This window comes from Microcaecilia unicolor, chromosome 12 (assembly GCF_901765095.1).
Source record: "Microcaecilia unicolor chromosome 12, aMicUni1.1, whole genome shotgun sequence".
NCBI classification, from domain to species: Eukaryota; Metazoa; Chordata; class Amphibia; order Gymnophiona; family Siphonopidae; genus Microcaecilia; species Microcaecilia unicolor.
The window spans coordinates 13,411,582-13,432,252 of NC_044042.1; the positions used below are offsets into that span (position 1 = coordinate 13,411,582).

Genomic DNA, 20,671 nt, shown 5'->3' on the forward strand with positions numbered 1-20,671 from the left:
TTATCATTTTCAAAATCTTAACTGTTTCCTACTCCTGTAGAGCTTCATTTGCTGTATCAATTTTTCTTTCTCAAAGGGTTCGATTAGGTTATCCATGTAGCTCACTAATAAGATTATATCTGAAGTAAAGTTATTTACTACCACCGTTAGGTCCTGGAGCACCTTCCAGATGATATTCAGTGTAACCTCCACGGGAGCCCAAAACTCCAAGCTGATAGTTCTTACGTGTTTAGGAGTGGCACCGCCGACTCGCGTTCAGCTGTAAACGACTTCCATTTCAGCATGGACTCCTATCTCACTCCTCCACTCCTTTGGACATGGTGGTTAAATGATTCGGGAGCGATGAAGTTGTTTCCAGGTCCAAGAGCGTCGATGCTCCTTCGCCGGCGCTAATCAAAGGACTCACCAACCCAGTCATCTGTGGGCAGCTCATTACGCAGCGGTCCCACACTTGGCTGCACAGGGGACAAAACTCTAGCCATCGGCGGCTGACCCCCGATTGTCCCCTTCCTCTCAGTTAAGGTAACTGCAGTTGCAAAGAGGAAATTTCAAGTAAACAGAGACAGAACTTCAGCGGACAGCTGGGCTGTTGAGCATACGAGCTTCAGGTCGCCATCTTTTTACTCTCCCTAGTTTGGGACACTCTTTGTCTGGTTTCTCCTCAGAGGCCTGTCTGATATGGGTAACCCTTCAGCATAGCCCTCTGAGTCATTGAAACACAGAAGCCCCTCCACCACTGCAAGGTGGTGTCCCTCGGAGGGGTAGAATCATATTCTTTATACCAGTGCTTCTCAATACTACCCTGCAAGCACACCTAACCAGTCAGGTTTTCCAGATTACCACATGGAATAGTCATGTAATGACTATGTATATAATATTCATTCTGGTAATCCTGAAAACCCCACCAGGAAAGGATCAGTTAGCATTTTATTTATTTGGATTTTGCTCACACCTTTTTCAGTAGTAGCTCAAGGTGAGTTACATTCAGGTAAACTGGGTATTTCCCTGTCCCTGGAGGGCTCACAGTCTAATTTTTGTACCGGAGGCAATGGAGGGTTAAGTGACTTGCCCAAGATCACAAGGAGCAGCGGTGGGATTTGAACTGGCCACCTCTGGATGTCAAGACTGGTGCCTTAACCACTAGACTACTGCTCCACATTTTTTATATATTTTTAAAAATTTGGATGCTTTTGCCTTCTGATGTGGAGGATGTAGAGAGAATGCCAAGCAGATGCAATCTTATTAAAATGGTCTTTTTCCTTTTTCCTAAATATTTCTATGTATGAAAACCATAAACATTATAGACTGACAGTTTAAAATGTAGCCAGAACTGTTTATGGATTTACCTAACTTTATTCCATTGATGACTGAGTGCTCATAAATAATGCTTATAAGGTGATAGAAGATAGTCGTTCTTTCCTGCATCTTCGTATGTTAACATATCTCTGATTTGGTTTGGGCCTTTTCTTGTTGTAAGGTCCTCAGTGATTGTGCAGTATTTTAATTGTTGACAAGTTCCTTTTCTGTAAGCGTGTGCTTGTTCGTAATAGTTGGACTGGTTCAGTGGCAGCACTCAGCACTGCCATGCAGAGGATTAGGCCTCAATTTCCAGCTGAGGGTCTTTGTTCGTCATACTGACCAAGACTGGGAATTGCTGCAGAGGTAGGGAGGACCCGTCATGCAGTGAAGACTTAGTGGTCAAATTTAGATCCCCTTATTGCTGGGTTATAGAAAAAGGTTCCCAGCTGAGGAGACTCAGTGCAGTGATTTGAGATTTTCTGGATATTGTAAAATAGGAGAGAAAAGTGTCTAGGTAGTTGTGACGTGACTAAACATTTATAGCTTTAGACACCTCTGCAGACCTATAGGAACAAGACAAAACATTTTTCAAGTAAAAAAAAAACAAAACTTGCAGTTCTTCCCCAGCCCACTCAAGTATTTAATTTTAAAAAGGCTTCCACATTGGGCCACACCAAATACCTTGTAATCATTCCCCAATGATCGTAAAGAAAACAGACTTTGACATCAGAATCAGATAGAATTGTCCTTCTTGGACATATGGACACAGTTAAATTTTGTTTATCTGCAAAGAAAATGATTTGGAAAACACATTCCAATGAAATGAAATAAAGTTAATTGTTGCAGCCTGTAAGTTATTATTAAAAGTCAGGCAGTTTGTATACTGTGGTTATTCTTGCTGAAATTCTGCTGAAAACAGGGTTTAGACTTGAACTTAGCATTGTTTTATTAAAAGGTCTTAACAAAAAAGGACTCCAAGAGATATCATACAGGATAGATGGATATAAATTTGCATTCATGAAGCCAGAAATCATAGTAACATAGTAGATGATGACAGAAAAAGACCTGCACGGTCCATTCAGTCTGCCCAACAAGATAACTCATATGTGCTAATTTTGTGTATACCCTACTTTGATTTGTACCTGTGTTCTTCAGGGCACAGACCGTATAAGTCTGCCCAGCACTATCCCCGCCTCCCAACCACCAGCCCCACCTCCCACCACTGACTCTGGCACAGACCGTATAAGTCTGCCCAGTACTATCCCCGCCTCCCAACCACCAGCCCCGCCTCCCACCACTGGCTCTGGCACAGACCGTATAAGTCTGCCCAGCACTATCCCCGCCTCCTAACCACCAGCCCTGCCTCCCACCACCAGCTCTGGCACAGACCGTATAAGTCTGCCCAGCACTATCCCCGCCTCCCAACCACCAGCCCTGCCTCCCACCACCGGCTCTGGCACAGACCGTATAAGTCTGCCCAGCACTATCCCTGCCTCCCACCACCGGCTCTGGCACAGACCGTATAAGTCTTATGCTTATACAAACCGTATTGCTCTCTTTCCTCATAGCATTGGCTTTGCAGAGCTATGACTGATCTCGGTCACATAGACTTTTCATCCAGGGCTTTAAATGTTTTCTATATTTTATTTTAACTCCTAAATTTTAATATTGTAGTTTTTTTTTCTTAGTATTTACACTATTAAGGGTGGACCTCTTCTGCTTCAAGAAGAGGGTATATACATTTTTATAAATATCTGTCCTGTGTTTGACGGGATTCTCACTTATTGGCCTTGATTGATCCTGAATAATGTATGAAGACTTATTCAGAGCCAGAGCTAATAACAAAGAAATTCTTTATTGCATACATGGAAGCTTAAGAACAAATATATTCTGAAGCATGCCAACATGAAGCCTCTAACATACAATTTATGTATTTATTAGAATTTATTTACTGCCTTTTGAAGGCGTTCACTCAAGACAGTGTAAGGCAAGCATAAGCAATTGAGCATTAGATTTGCATTCCTCATGGGCTGTGGTTCAGCTGAAGGTGAAAAAGGCTCCACTTACAGAAGGCTATGAATCCAGCCAGCTGACACACAGCAATTCTGCTGTAATGAAAACATTGTTCTGACATGTCTGCCCCTGTTAACAGCATATACAGCATTCTGATGAACTGTTCCCGCTCTCCTCCTTTTGTCTGTCTGCACCACTTTGCAGATCCCCTTGTGGTGCCAGCCAGCTGACACTGAACACTTGAACTGTCAGCACAAACCTAGTTGGTTTCATCTCTGCTGGAAGGGAGCCAGAAGTATCACAAAGCACTGCAAGTTTTTTTTTTTTTTTTATTATTTTATTTATTATTATTTCATTAAATCACAAGCAATTATTACTTGAGAAAGAAAGCTTCTAAAGATTATTAGTTTACAATAATATTCCAAAAACTAAAGAAAAGGAAAGAAAAAAATTCTCCTTTTTAGAAACTTAAAGTCCACAATTAATGAGTTCAAGTACTCAAACAGCTGGAGATATAGGAAAAGAAATTAAACATTTCAAATAAATTGTAGCTAAATTAAAGATTTCAGCGTTCAAACATGGTATATATTCATTTACAGAGCTTTCTTAGATGTTAAAAATGAACATAATTGGGAAGGGTCAAAATACACATATTTGACATTCTGATAATTAACCAAACATTTACATGGGTATTTTAAATAGAACGTTGCTCCTAATTGGAGCGTCTCAGATTTCAACTGCAAGAACTTTTGCCTACGCTTCTGCGTGTCTCTTGACAAATCAGGAAAAATCCGAGTTTGTAATCCTCTAAAGGTTTTTTCTTTCTTTAGGAAAAATTTCTTTAATATCCATGATTTGTCTGAGATCAACGCAACCGTGGCAAGTAAAGTTGAAGCAGTGATTTTATTACTATCTGAATTTTCTAACAATGCAGAGACATCTATTGCCTGATTACTTAGTAATTGTTCATCTTTTTTACCGGGGATGTAATAAACCTGTGAAATAGGAGGGAGCTGTTCTTCACCAATTTCCAAGACCTCTCTGAAATAATTTCTTAACATTTCCCGTGGAGAAATCAAGGACTGCATAGGAAAATTTATAAAGCGCAAATTATTATTTTTAAGATTATTTTCCAGAAACTCCGATTTTCTCCTAAGGTTTACCAAATCTTTAACAGTTGTTGTTTGCACAGATTTTATATGTTGTATTTCTTTTTCAAAATTTTCAGTCTGTGAGGCCACTGAATTAAGTTTAATTTCCACTTCTTTCAGTTTCCCATCCAATAAGGCAATGTCTTCTGTCATTTTTTTTGTTTGAGGGCATAAAGCCCTTCCAAGTTCCACAATTAGATGCCAAAGATTGTCTAATGTTACTTCAGTAGGTTTTTTAAAAGGAAATAATTCTTCTGTCTCAGTGTGTAACAGACTCACGTTCCCATTTGTTCCTATGATCTCCTCAGTAGATCTCCTCTGTATGGGAGCAGTTAAGATGGGAGTTAACAAACTTCCCAAACCTTCCGTCGAGGATAGAATAGCCTCCCGTTCTCCTCCACTTCCTGACTCTCCGGTCGTCGCAGCTGAGTACGCAATCTTCGGAGAACTGCTGCCAATTGGCTGAGGAGGAGGTTCTCTGCCGTCGGGGCTCAACGAAACTTCCAGCCCTGTGTTCACTTCACTTTCTCCAGTTTGTGTGTGAACAAGCGGGCCGCCCAACGACGAAGTAGCCATGCCTGCGGCTCTCTGTAAAAATGGTTCAATCGAGCCGAGAGAGGGAATATTCCTTGGCTGCTGGGAGGCTGCCGCCGCAGCCCGTCCCCTTCTCTTCGGCATATCAGCGATATTTTTTCCCAGGTAAGAGAGAGACGAAAAACGCGTCCGTCCTATTCAGCGGCCATCTTGAACTCGCACTGCAAGTTTTTTAATGTTCAGATGCTTTCATTTGTCTTCTAGCAGAGGCTTTATTGTACTTTTAAAAGGTACAAAACTCATTAAATCCTCAGGCAAAAAAATTAAGGGACCCTTTTATCAAGCTACTGTAAAAATGGCCTGCTGTACAGTGGGTGTATGCAATTGCCATGCACCAGACCACTTTCTTCTACGGAGGGGAAACACCTTTTTTTTTTTTTTTTTTTTTTCAAGTTAATGGCCATGCGCTCGTATCAAAATTAGTGAGTGGGAATTTACTGCCTGAGCCCTTACCACCACCTGTTTAGTAGGCCGTAAGGGCTAACACAGTGTTAATTCCGGCCAGGCATGCCTACTACCCGCCCCCTGCGCTAGAAAATAAATTATTTTCTGGCATGGGAAGCAGCAAAAACAAACCCTACCGCAGGGCGCCCGGGCGTTCCTGGCGGTAATGCTCTTTTGTGTGCAGTAGCCCTACCACCGGTTGATAAAAGGACCCCTTAGTGTGTCTTTGAAACAGGTTTATTGCCTCCACCTTTGAAATTTTGTCTTGTTTTTCCATGTCCAACTCTGTTGAGGCTGGTGATTATTTTTTGCTCCAAACCTGTGTGAGTTTCTTCAGATAGCTGATTTTTGTTTATCTAGATTTTAAATTGCCTTTCTCGGTAAACTCTGGAGACTTTGAACTCCCATGATGATGTCATATACCATAGTGCTAGAGGCAGCCTGTGGGAATGAATGATGGGCATGTTTGGTTTGGTGCCATGATTGAAAAAGGAAAGGTTGAAATCTTGGAAATAGTCTGCAATGGTGATGAGATGCAACAATATTGACAGATTGTGCTCTCTACCCCCGTGGTTCTGCATACAGTGGCACAGAGTTTCTACATTTATCAGTACCTTGGGGGCACAGAAAGAATTGTGTCCAAAATGAATTGAGCAAAATTTAGGAGCAAATCAGAGCAGTTACATGCAGAAAGTACCAGCAAGAGCTACCTAATATATAGATGTAAGAAATAATGGTGGTCTTTTACTAAGCCACGGTAGCATTTTGAGCCCATGGTAGAAATCAGCTGGCGGCAAATGCTGAGATACCCATTATATTGTCAGCTGATTTGTACCGGGAGCTAAAAACGCTACTGTGACTTAGTAAAAGACCCCCCCCCACCACCACCACCACACGTTTGTTTATATAGTAACCGTCTCTGGGAAAACATAACCGAAGTCGCAGATTCAAAATATTGAAACTGTGTAATTTTCATATCAGGGGTCCATAAGCAGTCTGAAAAAATTATGATTTAACTTCTGTAACTTTTTTTTTATTTTTCACATAAAAGGATGCATTTTGGACTGTTGTATTAGAAATTGTTTGCTCTAATGAACTTCATTAAAACATTTTTCTTTCTTTAATTTTTAGTGATTTTAGTCATGTTTTCCCAGAGATGGTCACACATATATGTATATGGTCAGTTAAGTCTTGTCTGACCAATTTTTTTGTTTATTGGACCAGAGAGCTGGATTGGGGGAGAGCGTAAGCCGCCTCCAGTGATGAAACAAATACAGAGTGATGTGGTAGAGAATGAGATGTTCCAGACACATAATAGAATCGAGAGAAGAAGAGTTATATAATGTTCGTTGGTTTTGTTGTGTTGCTGAGTCCAGGCACTTAAGTTGCATCAGTAAGGTATGCCTTCTCGAACAGATCGGTCTTCAGTGATTTCCGGAAGTTGAGGTGGTCGTGCGTTGTCTTTATGGCTTTTGGTAATGCGTTCCATAGTTGAGTGCTTATATAGGAGAAGCTGGATCCGTGGATTGATTTATACTTGAGTCCTTTGCAGCTGGGGTGGTGAATATTTAGGTATGATCGTGATGATCCAATTGTGTTTCTTTTTGGTAGGGCTATAAGGCCAGACGTATAACTCGGGGCTTCGCCATAGATAATCTTATGGAAAAGGAGAGCTCCACAGGAAACAGGGACGAGGTGAAAGGAAGGAAGATTTTGAAAGTAATGCATTCTTTGATTTAAATATCTCCGTGGCATAAATGCACAGGAAGTAGGTCTCTTTCAGTTGAAAGGAAGCCCTCCAATAAGAGGGCATAGGATGAAGGTAAAAGGGGTAATCTAAGAAAATATTTCTTTATGGAAAGGGTGAGGGGTACATGGCACAACCTCCTGCTGAAAATGGTGGAGATAAAAACGATCTGAGTTCAAGAAAGCTTGGTAAAAGCATACATGATCTCTGAGGGAGATGAAGGGATTGTAGAGCTTAGTAATTCGTATGAATGAGCAGACTGGATAGGCCATGTGGTCTTTATCTGCCATTATTTTCTGTCTCTTTCTATTTGCCTGCCTTGTATACACATTAAGAGATTTTGTTTTGCGCATGCATAAGTAACTGGTGTGCTCCATTGACAGTGACGTTTCCCTTTCTACTGTTCATTAGGGATTTAAGTCACAACCGGCTCACATCGAACTCCAGCCTCAATCTGGACCTACATACACTGCAGGAAGTGTAAGTTTCTAGTTTTTTTAAACCTTAAATCCAGTGATTCAGAATTACAATGTATTTATGAATATTCAAGATGTATATACAAACTTAAATGTGTTGTTTTTAGAATATCTGAGAGCTCTGCATATATAAACAGTTGTTAATATTGGAAATCATGATGACAGTTGTTGCTCATTAGGGAAACCCAGACCTTTGGTGGAAAGGGCAGTTTGTTTGTTTTTTTGTTACATTTGTACCCCGCACTTTCCCACTCATGGCAGGCTCAATGCGGCGGGCAATGGAGGGTTAAGTGACTTGCCCAGAGTCACAAGGAGCTGCCTGTGCCGGGAATCGAACTCAGTTCCTCAGTTCCCCAGGACCAAAGTCCACCACCCTAACCACTAGGCCACTCCTCCATTATGTAGCTTCCCACTATTCCAGAACCTTTGGGATAGTTGTCTATCATCTGAAAATTGCGCTGAGACATATCTGCCTTGGTATCCAGTCAAGCGCCTCAATATTTTCTATCTCCAGCAGGTGGATGGACACACTCTTCAGACTCTGGTTCTGAGTGCTTTGCGGCTAGTCCCCAGTTCAGCTGTATGGATGGCTTGATCTGCAGAGTCATTTCTGGAGGTCTTCAGATCCCTGTCTTTTGTGCCCTGCGAATTTACTTCTTCCTTCCTTTCACCTCTCCCCTGTTTCCTGTGGAGCTCTCCTTTTCCAGTATAACAACCTTAAAAAAAACAATTTAATTAAACAGGAAAAAGAAAGTAGAAGGAAAGAGGTTTGCTGGAGAGCACGGTACAGATTCAGTCCTGATTCTTTCTCATCTGTGGTAAGCTGGCAATGGTAAGTCCAACTGAAGTTTGCCTTGGAACCGCTTGGAGGGCTGCAAATTCCACTTGGTGCAGGGGAGGGATCCTGGCTCACTGCTTGGAACTTGGGACAAGTTGTGCTGCAGTTGGGGTGAATGGTGACTCTCATGGAGGCAGTTAAGCAGTGTTCCCACTGTGAAACCCACTAGCCGGTGTCAAGGCGTTGCAGGTCGGGAATCTCATGGGACGCGAAGAAAACAGTTGATGGCAGCACATCTTCAGATTTGGTGCAACATCCAAATATTCCAGGATCTTCGGCTTCTCCTGCAGGGCCTCTGTACAGTTTGATGTGCCAGAACAGGCGCCATTTTCTAGGGACAGACTGGCAGTGAGGAGCAGCCTCTGCCTGAGCCGCCATTTTTCAACCTCAGGGCCTCAGAGAGCATTCAGCTGCATCAGGATCTTGGTTTTCTCCGGAGTTTATATTGCTCTTACACCAGGCGTATTTACTGAAGCTGGGATAGTCAGAGTTGCTGCTTCAGTTTCTTGCCCTGCTGCCCCTCCAGCTCCTATGAGAACTCATGTAGATCTCCAGGAGTGGACAGATGAGGCTGTCTCTGCTTGTCCCTCCTTATCTGATGTGGCCTTGGTCTATTCAGAGGAGTTATCGTTGAAGGAGCCGTTAGAGGAAGGAGTTGATCTGAAATTTTCATAAAGAGGAGCTCAGTACTCTTATTTCTGAGGCATTGGCAGTTCTTTCCATTGAGGAGTCTTCTGCTTCAGTGTCAGGAGTTCCATCTTTGTTGATCATGAGGGAAAAGGAAATGGGACTTGATATACCGCCTTTCTGAGGTTTTTTCAACTACATTCAAAGCAGTTTACATATATTCAGGTACTTATTTTGTACCAGGGGCAATGGAGGGTTAAGTGACTTGCCCAGAGTCACAAGGAGCTGCAGTGGGAATCAAACTCAGTTCCCCAGGATCAAAGTCCACTGCACTAACCACTAGGCTATGAGGGAGCTTACAGGTTCTTCTAAGGCCTTCCCGATGCATCCAGACTTTCAGGACCTGTTTACAGCAGAATGGGTCTCGCCGGATGTGGGGCTCAGAGTGGGAAGAGCAGTGGTTTGCCTCTACCCATTAGTTCCAGAGAAGAAAAATAAATTGCAGCTTCCCAGGGTGGAGACTCTAGTTACGGTGGTGACTAAAAACCACCTTGCCGGTGGAAAGGGGCATTACGTAAAGGATTAGAAGCTAGAAGGCTTATTGAAACAAGCCTTTGAAGTAGCCTCTTTGAGGCTTCAAGCAACAGTGTGCAGCTCGATCATGGCAAGGGCATGCATGAACTGACATCAGCAGTCAGCAACACAAGATGGGTGCCATAACGCCTAGCTGGAAGCGAGGTTGGCCTAATTTGCGGATGCTACTCTCATAATCAAAGGAAACACACAAACTGTTCAATGCCATCACTATGGAGGTACCAAAAAAATATTATAAGTCAGTAATACAACTATGTAACAGTTGTATTACACCCGCATTACAGGGGGGTGAGAGAGAGACACCCCTACATCAAACTTTTTATTTATTTATTTTTTATAAAAACAAGCAAAATACTGCCCATAACTGGCAACTTACACAAAGGATTTTGTTCATTCCTGCTACCAGCACATCTTCTGGGGGACATTTTTCTATTATGGGAAGGACTATGGGAGACAGGAGAACTAGACTGAATCCTAAGGTGATTGATTGACTTATTGTTCATCCACAGATTAAAAAATCATAACAGTGCTTCATAGAGCACATTTTTCCCCTGCTAGGGTAAACAGAGCGGGTTGTATTTTGTCCCCTTGGACATTTTTAACAGGGTGGATTAGAGTTCCCTGGAGTAGTAGAAGGCAGATATTGTTGGGTTTGGGGGGGTGGTATTTCAGTTGCTCATTGTTGTTGTTTTCTGTTTGTGGCTTATGAACAATTGTACAGAATATTCTTTTTTTATACTTTAATGAAAAGATTTAAATATAAAATCATAAGTGTTTGAGGCTTGGACAGATGGGAACAGAGCACACAGGGTTGGAGACAAACTTTGTCCCTGTGCCATTTTCTAATGGAGATGGCTGATGAATGACAGAGTCCTAAAAGATGTTTATTCTCTTTGGAGCACCTGGAGACATCAAAGTAGCCTCTTAAGCTGCTATTGCTGTTTGGCTATGACAGATGATTTTGTCGGCCTACACCTTGAAGGGGGAGACTATTTCCTAATGACTTAAGAGCACGTTGTCTTAGAGATATAGCCACCTGTTATCTGCAGTGGCTCTGATAGGCATTTGCAGAGTGGCATGCCGGTCATCTGTGTATACTACCAGCTAGATGTGAAAACACAACTGATATCTGAGTTCTGTGCTGAGCTATTTTGGACAGGGTTTCTAAATTCCAACCATCTGAAGAAGTGCTTTGCTACATCCCACATATTCTGGACTGATCTAGTGAGGACACTAAGGAAGGAGAAATTAGGTCTTACCTGTTACTTTCTTTCCTTTAGTCCCATCATACCAGTCCAGTGACTCCCTACCATGTCAGCACTTCTAAATGCACTTGAAGTTGCAGTAGACTTATTCTGTGTCTTTCTAAGAATTCATTTCTCATGTTACAGTTGTTGGGGAGGAGTAATTTGGACGCTACAGTTCAAGCAAAAAAGTAATGTGTATCACTGCTTTTTGTGAATTGAAATATTGAGGCGCTAAGCTGCACAATATCGTTATAGGACCCAGCTTACAACTCTTGCTCTCTGTCTCTATCTGCTGGTTGGTGGGCATAACCCATATGTTCTGGACTGGTCTATGGGACTAAAGGGGAAAAATAATTTCTTCTTTAGTTGGTAGGTTACATGAAGTGTTTCATTGACAAGCGGAGGATGAGCAAAGATAAGGCAGAAAATGTAATAATTGGTTTGATTTGACATCTCCCTTAGAACTGAAAATAGGATGAAAAATTTCCCAGTACACCTTCAGCTTTCTTGCACTAGTTTGCAAGCCTTTTTTAAAAGTTTGCATGCCCTTTTATTCACTAATAAAAACTGAGGCACTGGATTTGTATTTTAACACAAGAATTATCATGCCTGTCAGAGAATGGCATGGCTGCAAAAAGAGTTGGAGCTCTAGGAATTCATGACAAAGGTTACTATCCATAACTGTTAATGATGCAAATTATGTTAAGGTTTCTATAAGGATTTTTCCTTCACCCTTAGGAAGATGAATTACAATGAAGTAACTGCAGTTCCTTACTTGGGAGATGCAACTATGAACATCACTCTTCTGTCCTTGTAAGTAAACACTTTATTCGTGTTTTGTGTGCTGCCTTGTAAGGAATGTAAGGCAGCAAGTCTGTGCTGGAGACCATATGAACAGCACTGGAATCTGGGAAATGACTGCATGGGATCCATTTTTATTGTCTTTAAACTTTTTTATCTTTTGTTTCCTCTTCCTAGCTATTAGTACAGTAAAGTCTTGATTATTCAGCTGCACTCTCCCTCCTCAAAGTGCCTCCTACTCCACCTACCCTTCCAAACAGATGCAGCACGCCTGCTGTTGGACCCCCCCCCCCCCCCCCACCCTCTTAAGTTCCTCCCCACTCACCTGCTCAGCTGCAGCTGGGGGAGTGGGGTGGCCTCAGAGATCTGTGCCGCCTCATAGTGCAGTACCGGCATTTGCTGCTATGGCTGACAGGAATCCCCAAGCCCCACCAGACAAAGAGATTATCCACTGGTGTTCGCTCAACTCCTCTTTCCCCCACGCATATGTGAAAACTTAGTTTGATGTACCGGCTGTCAATCCGGACAGTTAGCTGAGACTCTACAACTTCTAATTTCCTTTCCCTATACTTGGAAATTTTTTTTTTTTTTTGTTACATTTGTACCCTGCGCTTTCCCACTCATGGCAGGCTCAATGCGGCTTACATGGGGCAATGGAGGGTTAAGTGACTTGCCCAGAGTCGCAAAAAGCTGCCTGTGCCTGAAGTGGGAATCGAACTCAGTTCCTCAGTTCCCCAGGACCAAAGTCCACCACCCTAACCACTAGGCCACTCCTCCACTCTATATTTTTCTGGGAATTCTCCTGGTCGGGTGACAAGTTTTTCAGTGTTCTTGAAAACAAATTCATACCAATTACTTACAGAAATAAGGAATCACAGACCCCTAATCACTTTTCCTAGAAAAAACATTGACTATTTCAGAGTACCACTGTACCAAAAGTAGTCTTGTGTTATATAGCAAGATTGGACTAGCTATAAGAATTATCAAAAGATGGTAAGCTGTCAAGACCGCATTGATCTTTGGTCCAGAAGTCACGTTTCTGTAGTCTGAAAAAATACTAGCCTACAGTGTTGTGATTTTTAAACACAGGCCCACTCCCTTCTCTTGGAATGATGAGAAATTGCTCGAGGCCAGACCAGAAAGGCGCTTCATTTATCAAGAGATTTTTCCATTGAAATGTAGAGCAGGAGAAAGATCCTAATGTGTTTCCATTTCTCCAAGGATTGTAAAGCTCATCACATGATACTTGCTTGGCTACTACTTATAATTTTTCCCTGTGTGTTTTCTTTTTTTTTTTTTTAGAGTACATAATAAAGTTTTGGAAGTAACTAGTGAGTATCTCCAGTTCTACCTTTCCCTAGAGACTCTGGATCTCAGCTCCAACCTCATCTCAGAAATTAAAGCCTCTTCATTTCCGCCAATGCAGATCAAGTACTTGTAAGTATGAAAGCATTCTTAAGGAAGCATTATTAACAGCCCTTTAGGAAAGGGAACCCAAGCTGTGGCACAATATGGACACCTACATGGAGTCCAAAGTACATGTGTACCTGGTGCCAAAGGGAGCTACAGTCGAGAGGGGAGGGAGTCCACTGAAAACTGTTGCTGTGATACCTGAGTTAAAAGTTGGACAGTGAGGAAATTAAACGAGGTGAGGACTCAAGTAGATTTGTAAAGTACTCCTGGGAGTTTCTGTACAGACACCAGCATCAGCTCACAAGTACATAAGTATTGCCGTACTGGGACAGACCAAAGGTCCATCAAGGCCAGCATCCTGTTTCCAGCAGTGGCCAATCCAGGTTAGAAGAACCTGGCAAGATCCCAAAACAGTGTAATACATTTTATGCTGCTTATCCTAGAAATAAGCAGTGGATTTTTCCAAAGTTCAATTTAATAATGTCTTCTGGACTTTTTCTTTTAGGAAGCTATCCAAGCCATTTTTTAAAACTCTGCCAAACTAACTGCTTTTACTACATTCTCTGTCAATGAATTCCAGAGTTTAATTACACGTTGAGGGAAGAAATATTTTCTCCAGTTAATTTTAAATGCACTGCTTTGTAGCTTCATCGCATGCCCCCTAGTCCTAGTATTTTTGGAAAGAGTAAACAAGTGATTCAAGTCTACCCATTCCACTCCATCCATTATTTTATAGACCTCTATCATATCTCCCCATAGCCATCTTTTCTCGAAGCTGAAGAGCCGTAGCAGCTGTTTTAGCCTTTCCTCATAGGGAAGTCATCCCATCCCCTTTATCATTTTTGTTACCCTTCTCTGTACCTTTTCTAATTCTATCTTTTTTGAGATGCGGTGACCAGAATTGCACACAGTTTTCAATGTGTGGTCGCACCTTGGAGCAATACAAAGGCATTATAATGTCCTCATTTTTTTCCATTCCTTACTAATAATACTTAACATTCTATTTGCTTTCTTAACTGCCGCCGTACACTGAGCTCTTCTCTGTTCGCCTCTGTCCCCTTCTAAGTCACAGCATTAGGAGGTGAATGGCTGAACATCGGGCTGTCGTTTTCTGCTGGCCTAGGCCCCACTGTTCATTTGACCCGCCGAGCCATATGGAGACCCACACAGTTTAGTGAGCAGCTGGTCCAGAGGAAGAGGACATGGCTTGATGCACAGCCATTCACCACCACCTCTTACTTCTGCAGTCAAGGCAAGGATGTTGGGATCTTGCCAGGTATTTGTGACCTGGATTGGCCACTGTTGGAAACAGGATGCTGGGCTTGATGGACCTTTGGTCTATCCCAGTATGGCAATACTTATGTACTAGACAAATGGAGGTAGGTAGCATGGGAAGGAGAGAGCAACAGAAGCAGGCTGGGGAGAAGAGTGTCCACAGGTGGGGTGGGGGGGACAGCAGGAGCAATCTGGGAAGCAAGGTGTGCCACAGGATTAGAGCAGCAGGAGAAAGCACAAAGGGGAGGGCAGCATGCCACAGTAGTGGTCTTTAGAGCAAGTGACAGGGAAGGGGATGTTAGTCACCAGAGCCAGATGGAGTGTATGCGCCATGGGGGTAGTGGTTACTATAGAAAGCTGCAGCTATGTGCCATGGGGTAGGAGTTGCTGGAAGACGCTTAGTGGTGGGGATGTCACTAGAGCTATTTGAAGGCGTGTGCCACGAGAGGTAAGAGGTCACATGAGCAAGGTGAGGGATGTGCCACAAGGTGAGGTTCATTGGAACAAACTGGAGGTTGTGCCGTGGGGTGGGAGTCTGAAGAAAGTTAGCTGTGTTTTGGACCAATCAATTATATAAAAACCACAAAACAGCTGATTTTTTTAACAGCCAAGTAAAAATAGTGTCACTGTAAACTAGACTTTTAAAAATATCTTATACAATAAAACTCACCCTCAACGTTCTGAGGACACTGACGTCAGTGTCACTTCCTGCGGGCACTTCCTTCGGGTTCGTGGTGGTGAAGCCACCGAAATCACTGTGTCTGGGCCCCGCCCTCGCGTCAAACGTGATGACGTCGAGGGCGGAGCAATGGCGTCAGTGGATGAAGGTGGCATGCGTTGACGAGGTGTGGAGCAATGGCGGTCAGTGGCTTCACAACACCGTGGGGGTGGGGGGTTCGGGAGGAAAACCTTGCTAGCGCCCGTTTCATTTCCTCCAGAAACGGGCATGTTTTACTAGTTTTTAATAATAGAGAAGCCTTCAGATCATTTTCTCACCTACTGCACAGCCTTATTATCTACAGCCGTTAATAGAGTGGGTTCTTTTGCTTTTTCATAAGGCAAACACCAGTGTACTTCCGCAAATCAAATACTTAGTGCCAAATAAATTCAAAAATATCAAAGAAACTTTTGAGAACAAAAGATCCCAAGGTGTCAGTGTTACATTAAAAGAGCAATGTGCTTATCTTCCAACAACCTGTGGGGTCCTTTTACTAAGGCACGCACTAAAGGATAAGACATGTGTTATTTGGCTGAGCACGCCTTAGTGAAAGGACCCCTGTGTGCAGCAGAATCTCTGTCACAAAGTAACGAAGTGGCTCTCCTCAACACCCAAACAGAAAAGCATGTGGGTGTTTTCTCCAATTATCTCCCCATCATAATCTGTAGTGCAAAATGTTCCTTCTCATCGTTCATGATTGATAAGAAATCAAGAGGGAAAGGAGAAGTAGGGGTTGTAGAGGGTCTCCCAACACAAGGTGCAGATGCAAGAACGTTTGTTCCAATGTTTATTGAAGCAACAGCTGCACTTGAACACTACTCTTTGGCATCCATTATCCAAGCAATTTACCTCGCATTGGGGTCTATAGGGAGTTATCACTGCTGTTTTTGAATTACACCGACCTATGAGTGACACATCAGCAGACCCTTGAGCGCATGCGACTGCCTCAAAACATGATCCTAGCTGTTTGTTCTCAGCTGTTGCTTCTATAAACATTTGAACAAAGCCTCTTGCATCTGCACCTTGTGTTAGAAGACATAGCTAAACAATAGTTTCCACGTATTGAAAATGTATTAAATTACATAGATGTTTACACCGAAGGAAAAAATGGCCTCACAGAGCTCCTGGATTAATGCAATCTTATAGAGCTGAAACGGATCTTTATATGATCCTCTGTTCATCATTGGCCATAAAAAAACCTTCGAGAGTGCTATACATTCTATATTTGCAGTGGAAATTGTGTTAGAAGACCTTCTACAACCCTGCTTCTCCTTTTCCTGTTGTGATACTGTAGTGGTATGTCTGTTCCTCCAACCTGGTGGTCCCTTGGCAGAGGTTTTTGTTCATATAGTAATCGGACATTGCGTTAACTGAAGCTGTCCTACAGTATTGGAACATTGATATGAAATATCTTTGCAGCATTTGAAGTCCTGCTGTTTGCGCTTCCTTTCAATGTGCCATGCATGCAAGTTGAGGCATTGTACGTAAGGTTATGCAGCACATCTCGTTAGCTTTTCATTCCCTGGCAGTACTGGGCTTCGAGGGATGTTCTCTACCCTTTAATTTCAAGTGCTAGTTATGAAAGGTATATGTCTTGAAACTTAAAAAGTCATTTATTTTTCTTTCATAGGAACTTGAGTAACAACAGGATACAGACCCTGGAAGCAGGCTGCTTTGATAATTTATCCAGTTCAATACTTGTGCTAAAATTAAACCGAAACAGAATAAGTACAATTCAGCCGAAAATTTTCAGGTTGCCCCAACTGCAGCACCTGTGAGTAACTTGTTTTCAACTAAAATACTTTTGTAGTCAGAAACTGATTTGTACTACAGTTAAAATAATTTTAGTTCCCACCTTATTACGTCTCACTTCTACAGTGCCACCAGGTATGCCCAGCGCTGTAGAGATACATATTCCTTTAATATTTTTCTTAACGTAGTGTCCTTGGTCTTGGTTTACATACTACTTGTGTGCTATTTTCCATGCTTTCTCTACATTACTTGATTTAGCCCTTTTCAGTATGTGCTGCCATCTATCGTCCATACATTTTCCCTTCCTCCTAAAGTCAATCTCACTTTTTTTTTTTTTTTTGTTACATTTGTACCCCGCGCTTTCCCACTCATGGCAGGCTCAATGCGGCGTACATGGGGCAATGGAGGGTTAAGTGACTTGCCCAGAGTCACAAGGAGCTGCCTGTGCCTGAAGTGAGAATCGAACTCAGTTCCTCAGGACCAAAGTCCACCACTAGGCCACTCCTCCACTGTTGCTACTATTTGAGATTCTACATGGAATGTTGCTATTCCACTAGCAACATTCCATGTAGAAGTCGGCCCTTGCAGATCACCAATGTGGCCGCGCAGGCTTCTGCTTCTGTGAGTCTGACGTCCTGCACGTACGTGCAGGACGTCAGACTCACAGAAACAGAAGCCTGCGCAGCCTTCTACATGGAATGTTGCTAGTGGAATAGCAACATTCCATGTAGAATCTCCAATTGTAGCAACATTCCATGTAGAATCTCCAATAGTAGCAACATTCCATGTAGAAGTTGTCCCTTGCAGATCACCAATGTGGCCGCGCAGGCTTCTGCGAGTCTGACGTCCTGCAGATACGTGCAGGACGTCAGACTCACAGAAACAGAAGCCTGCTACATGGAATGTTGCTAGTGGAATAGCAACATTCCATGTAGAACCTCCAATAGTAGCAACATTCCATGTAGAATCTCCAATAGTAGCAACATTCCATGTAGAATCTCCAATAGTAACAACATTCCATGTAGAACCTCCAATAGTAGCAACATTCCATGTAGAATCTCCAATGGTAGCAACATTCCATGTAGAATCTCCAATAGTAGCAACCTTCCATGTAGAATCTCCAATAGTAGCAACCTTCCATGTAGAATCTCCAATAGTAGCAACATTCCATGTAGAATCTCCAATAGTAGCAACATTCCATGTAGAACCTCCAATAGTATCTGTTTTATTTTTGTTACATTTGTACCCTGCGCTTTCCCACTCATGGCAGGCTCAATGCGGCTTACATGGGACAATGGAGGGTTAAGTGACTTGCCCAGAGTCACAAGGAGCTGCCTGTGCCTGAAGTGGGAATCGAACTCAGTTCCTCAGGACCAAAGTCCACCACCCTAACCACTAGGCCACTCCTCCACTCCTGGAAGAGGCTTCGAAGGCCTGGAGACTAAGCTACACCCCTCGAGCCACTACTTTGTTTTTCTTTGGCTGATCACCACATAATCCCTAATAAAGGGACTTGGTTGATTTGTGTGTCTTAAGCAACGTTTGCAGGTCAACAGCGAGAACCTGAGCTGAGAGCTAGCCAGCGTGACATCAGACTTCTGTTTCTTGCTGCCAGATATTCCTTCAGAGCTGCTGTACCTGATATGTCTTTATTGTGGTGTTAATTTAAGGGAACTGAAGAGGAACAGGATCAAAATTGTGGAAAGTCTTACATTCCAAGGGCTCGAATCCTTGAAGTCTCTAAAAATGCAGAGGAATGGTATCAACAAACTAATGGATGGAGCGTTCTTTGGGCTGGATAACATGGAACAGTTGTAAGTATAAACTATAACATGTCAACTTAAAATTTCAGATGATAAAGACTGTTCTTTCTTCTGAAATCTAGAGGCTCGTATTTTGAACCCATATGTTATTGATGTAACTTTAGATTACACAGCACAACAAAAAAAAAAATTTTCATGTGCTACTGGGCAAAAACCATTTGTCCTATACTAAATTCAGTGTGCGTGTTCCAAATCCGAAGTCAGAATTGTTGTAACACGTAAGGAAATTTTGTTATGCATAAGTTTGCCCAAATGAATTAAGCACTTGGACAGCATTGAATAATTTTTTACAGAACGAGTTTTACTCCAACAATTACCTGATCTACATCAAAGTTTTCGTGGTAAACAGTATATGAAAATGTAACAAAATTTCAAAAAAAGTCTCGTGTTCCAGTTTAAAAGTCTTACTTCAGTGAGGCCCAGGACTGTTAAAAGTGCTTCAGGCATCTGCTTTTGCGTTTGTGACCAGTCATATAGTCCCCCATCATGTTGGGATTCCAGCGGCCTTGATATCTGTTCTCCATTGTAGAAATGTCTTTATGGAACCTTTCTCCATGTTCGTCACTTACCTGTCCCAAATTGGGTGGGAGAAAGTCAAGATGGGAATGTAAGAAATGCATTTTCACTGACATTCGGCAGCCAAGTTGTTCGTATGCCTTAAGCATGTTGTCTACTAGTTCAGCATAGTTTTCAGCTCGTCTGTTCCCAAGGAAGTTCTTCACTACTAGCACAAATGCATCCCAAGCATTAATATTATAAGTGAATAGGCTTTGCATGTATAACTTAAAATCTAGACGTGTCAGGCAAATTCGGAGTTCATATTTGGAATCGGCGGGTTCAATTTAGTATAAATCACATGTTTTTCTCTCAGTAGCAAAATCACTGTGAGTTGTGTTATAGAAGGAAAATGAAAAGTACCTTTTGCAAAATTTTTAATCACAAAATTTTGTTAACTACATTTCAAATGAAACGGATAAACATTTTGTATATCAGCTATATAGAAGATGACTATGATGCGATAAGAGATTAGCTCCTGAGGCTACCTGGAGCTAGCTAGTAGGATTTTTATACAATAGTTGCAAAAGAGATTAAAAAAAAAAAAAAACAATTGTGGATAATGCAAATGTCAATGTGCCTGAAACCTGCAGTATTCTGCAGTGGAAATTGCAAACTTCCAGGTTTTTAAACATACTAGAATTTCTTGGTAACCGAATCTGTAATAGTAAACATAGTAAAAATAAGATATTAAAGCACTACTACACAAAATGTAGCTTTGTACAGTGATAATTCGTATTCAGGTATAATAGTGCCCCTGCTTTAAGGCGCTTGCATTGTGAGTGCTGACTTTCAACCCTTTTTTTTTTTACTTACTCAATTGAACTTACGTAGAGGTGCCAGTGCTCTACTCAGACCTTTTTATTGGCACGTAAGTGTGTCCTTCGTCTTTGGAAGAGCCAAGAGGTGCCTACTGTAATGGAGTAGAAAAATAAGATTCACAGTTGGTTAAAAGTTGAGTGTTTGGGGGCCCGACGTGACTTCCCCATGGCCTGGAGACTGTTGCAACAGATCTGGTCTCCCGTGTTGGAGGCGCTTCCTCACAGAGTCTGACTGAGAGCACTGAGGGGGAGGAGGTGTTGGTTGATGGGAGGGTAGTGAGGGGTGGTTATGGGATGACTATATAATTCCCCACCCACCCACCCAGGAAGACTATGAAGGAACAACATGAGCAATTTCAGTATAGTAGGAGCTTGGGGATTGGTTTTGGAGGATGAAGGAGAATGAGGTTTATATCTTGATTATAACCACAGAATGGGGAAATACTGTTGAAAGTTATTATTCAAATTTTGTGTGTTTATTCT

The 20,671-nt window shown here is 42.2% G+C and overlaps 1 protein-coding gene across 1 annotated transcript in view; it reads left to right on the top strand.

The window, feature by feature from the left end:
- Positions 1-20,671, top strand: part of LRIG2 (leucine rich repeats and immunoglobulin like domains 2) — an 81,669-nt gene that overhangs the window by 15,376 nt on the left and 45,622 nt on the right. Inside the window, exons 2-6 of the mRNA XM_030220609.1 lie at positions 7,660-7,728; positions 11,769-11,843; positions 13,134-13,268; positions 16,868-17,011; positions 18,660-18,803. Of these exons, the coding sequence (XP_030076469.1) occupies positions 7,660-7,728; positions 11,769-11,843; positions 13,134-13,268; positions 16,868-17,011; positions 18,660-18,803 (567 nt within the window). The remainder of the gene's footprint in view (positions 1-7,659; positions 7,729-11,768; positions 11,844-13,133; positions 13,269-16,867; positions 17,012-18,659; positions 18,804-20,671) is intronic.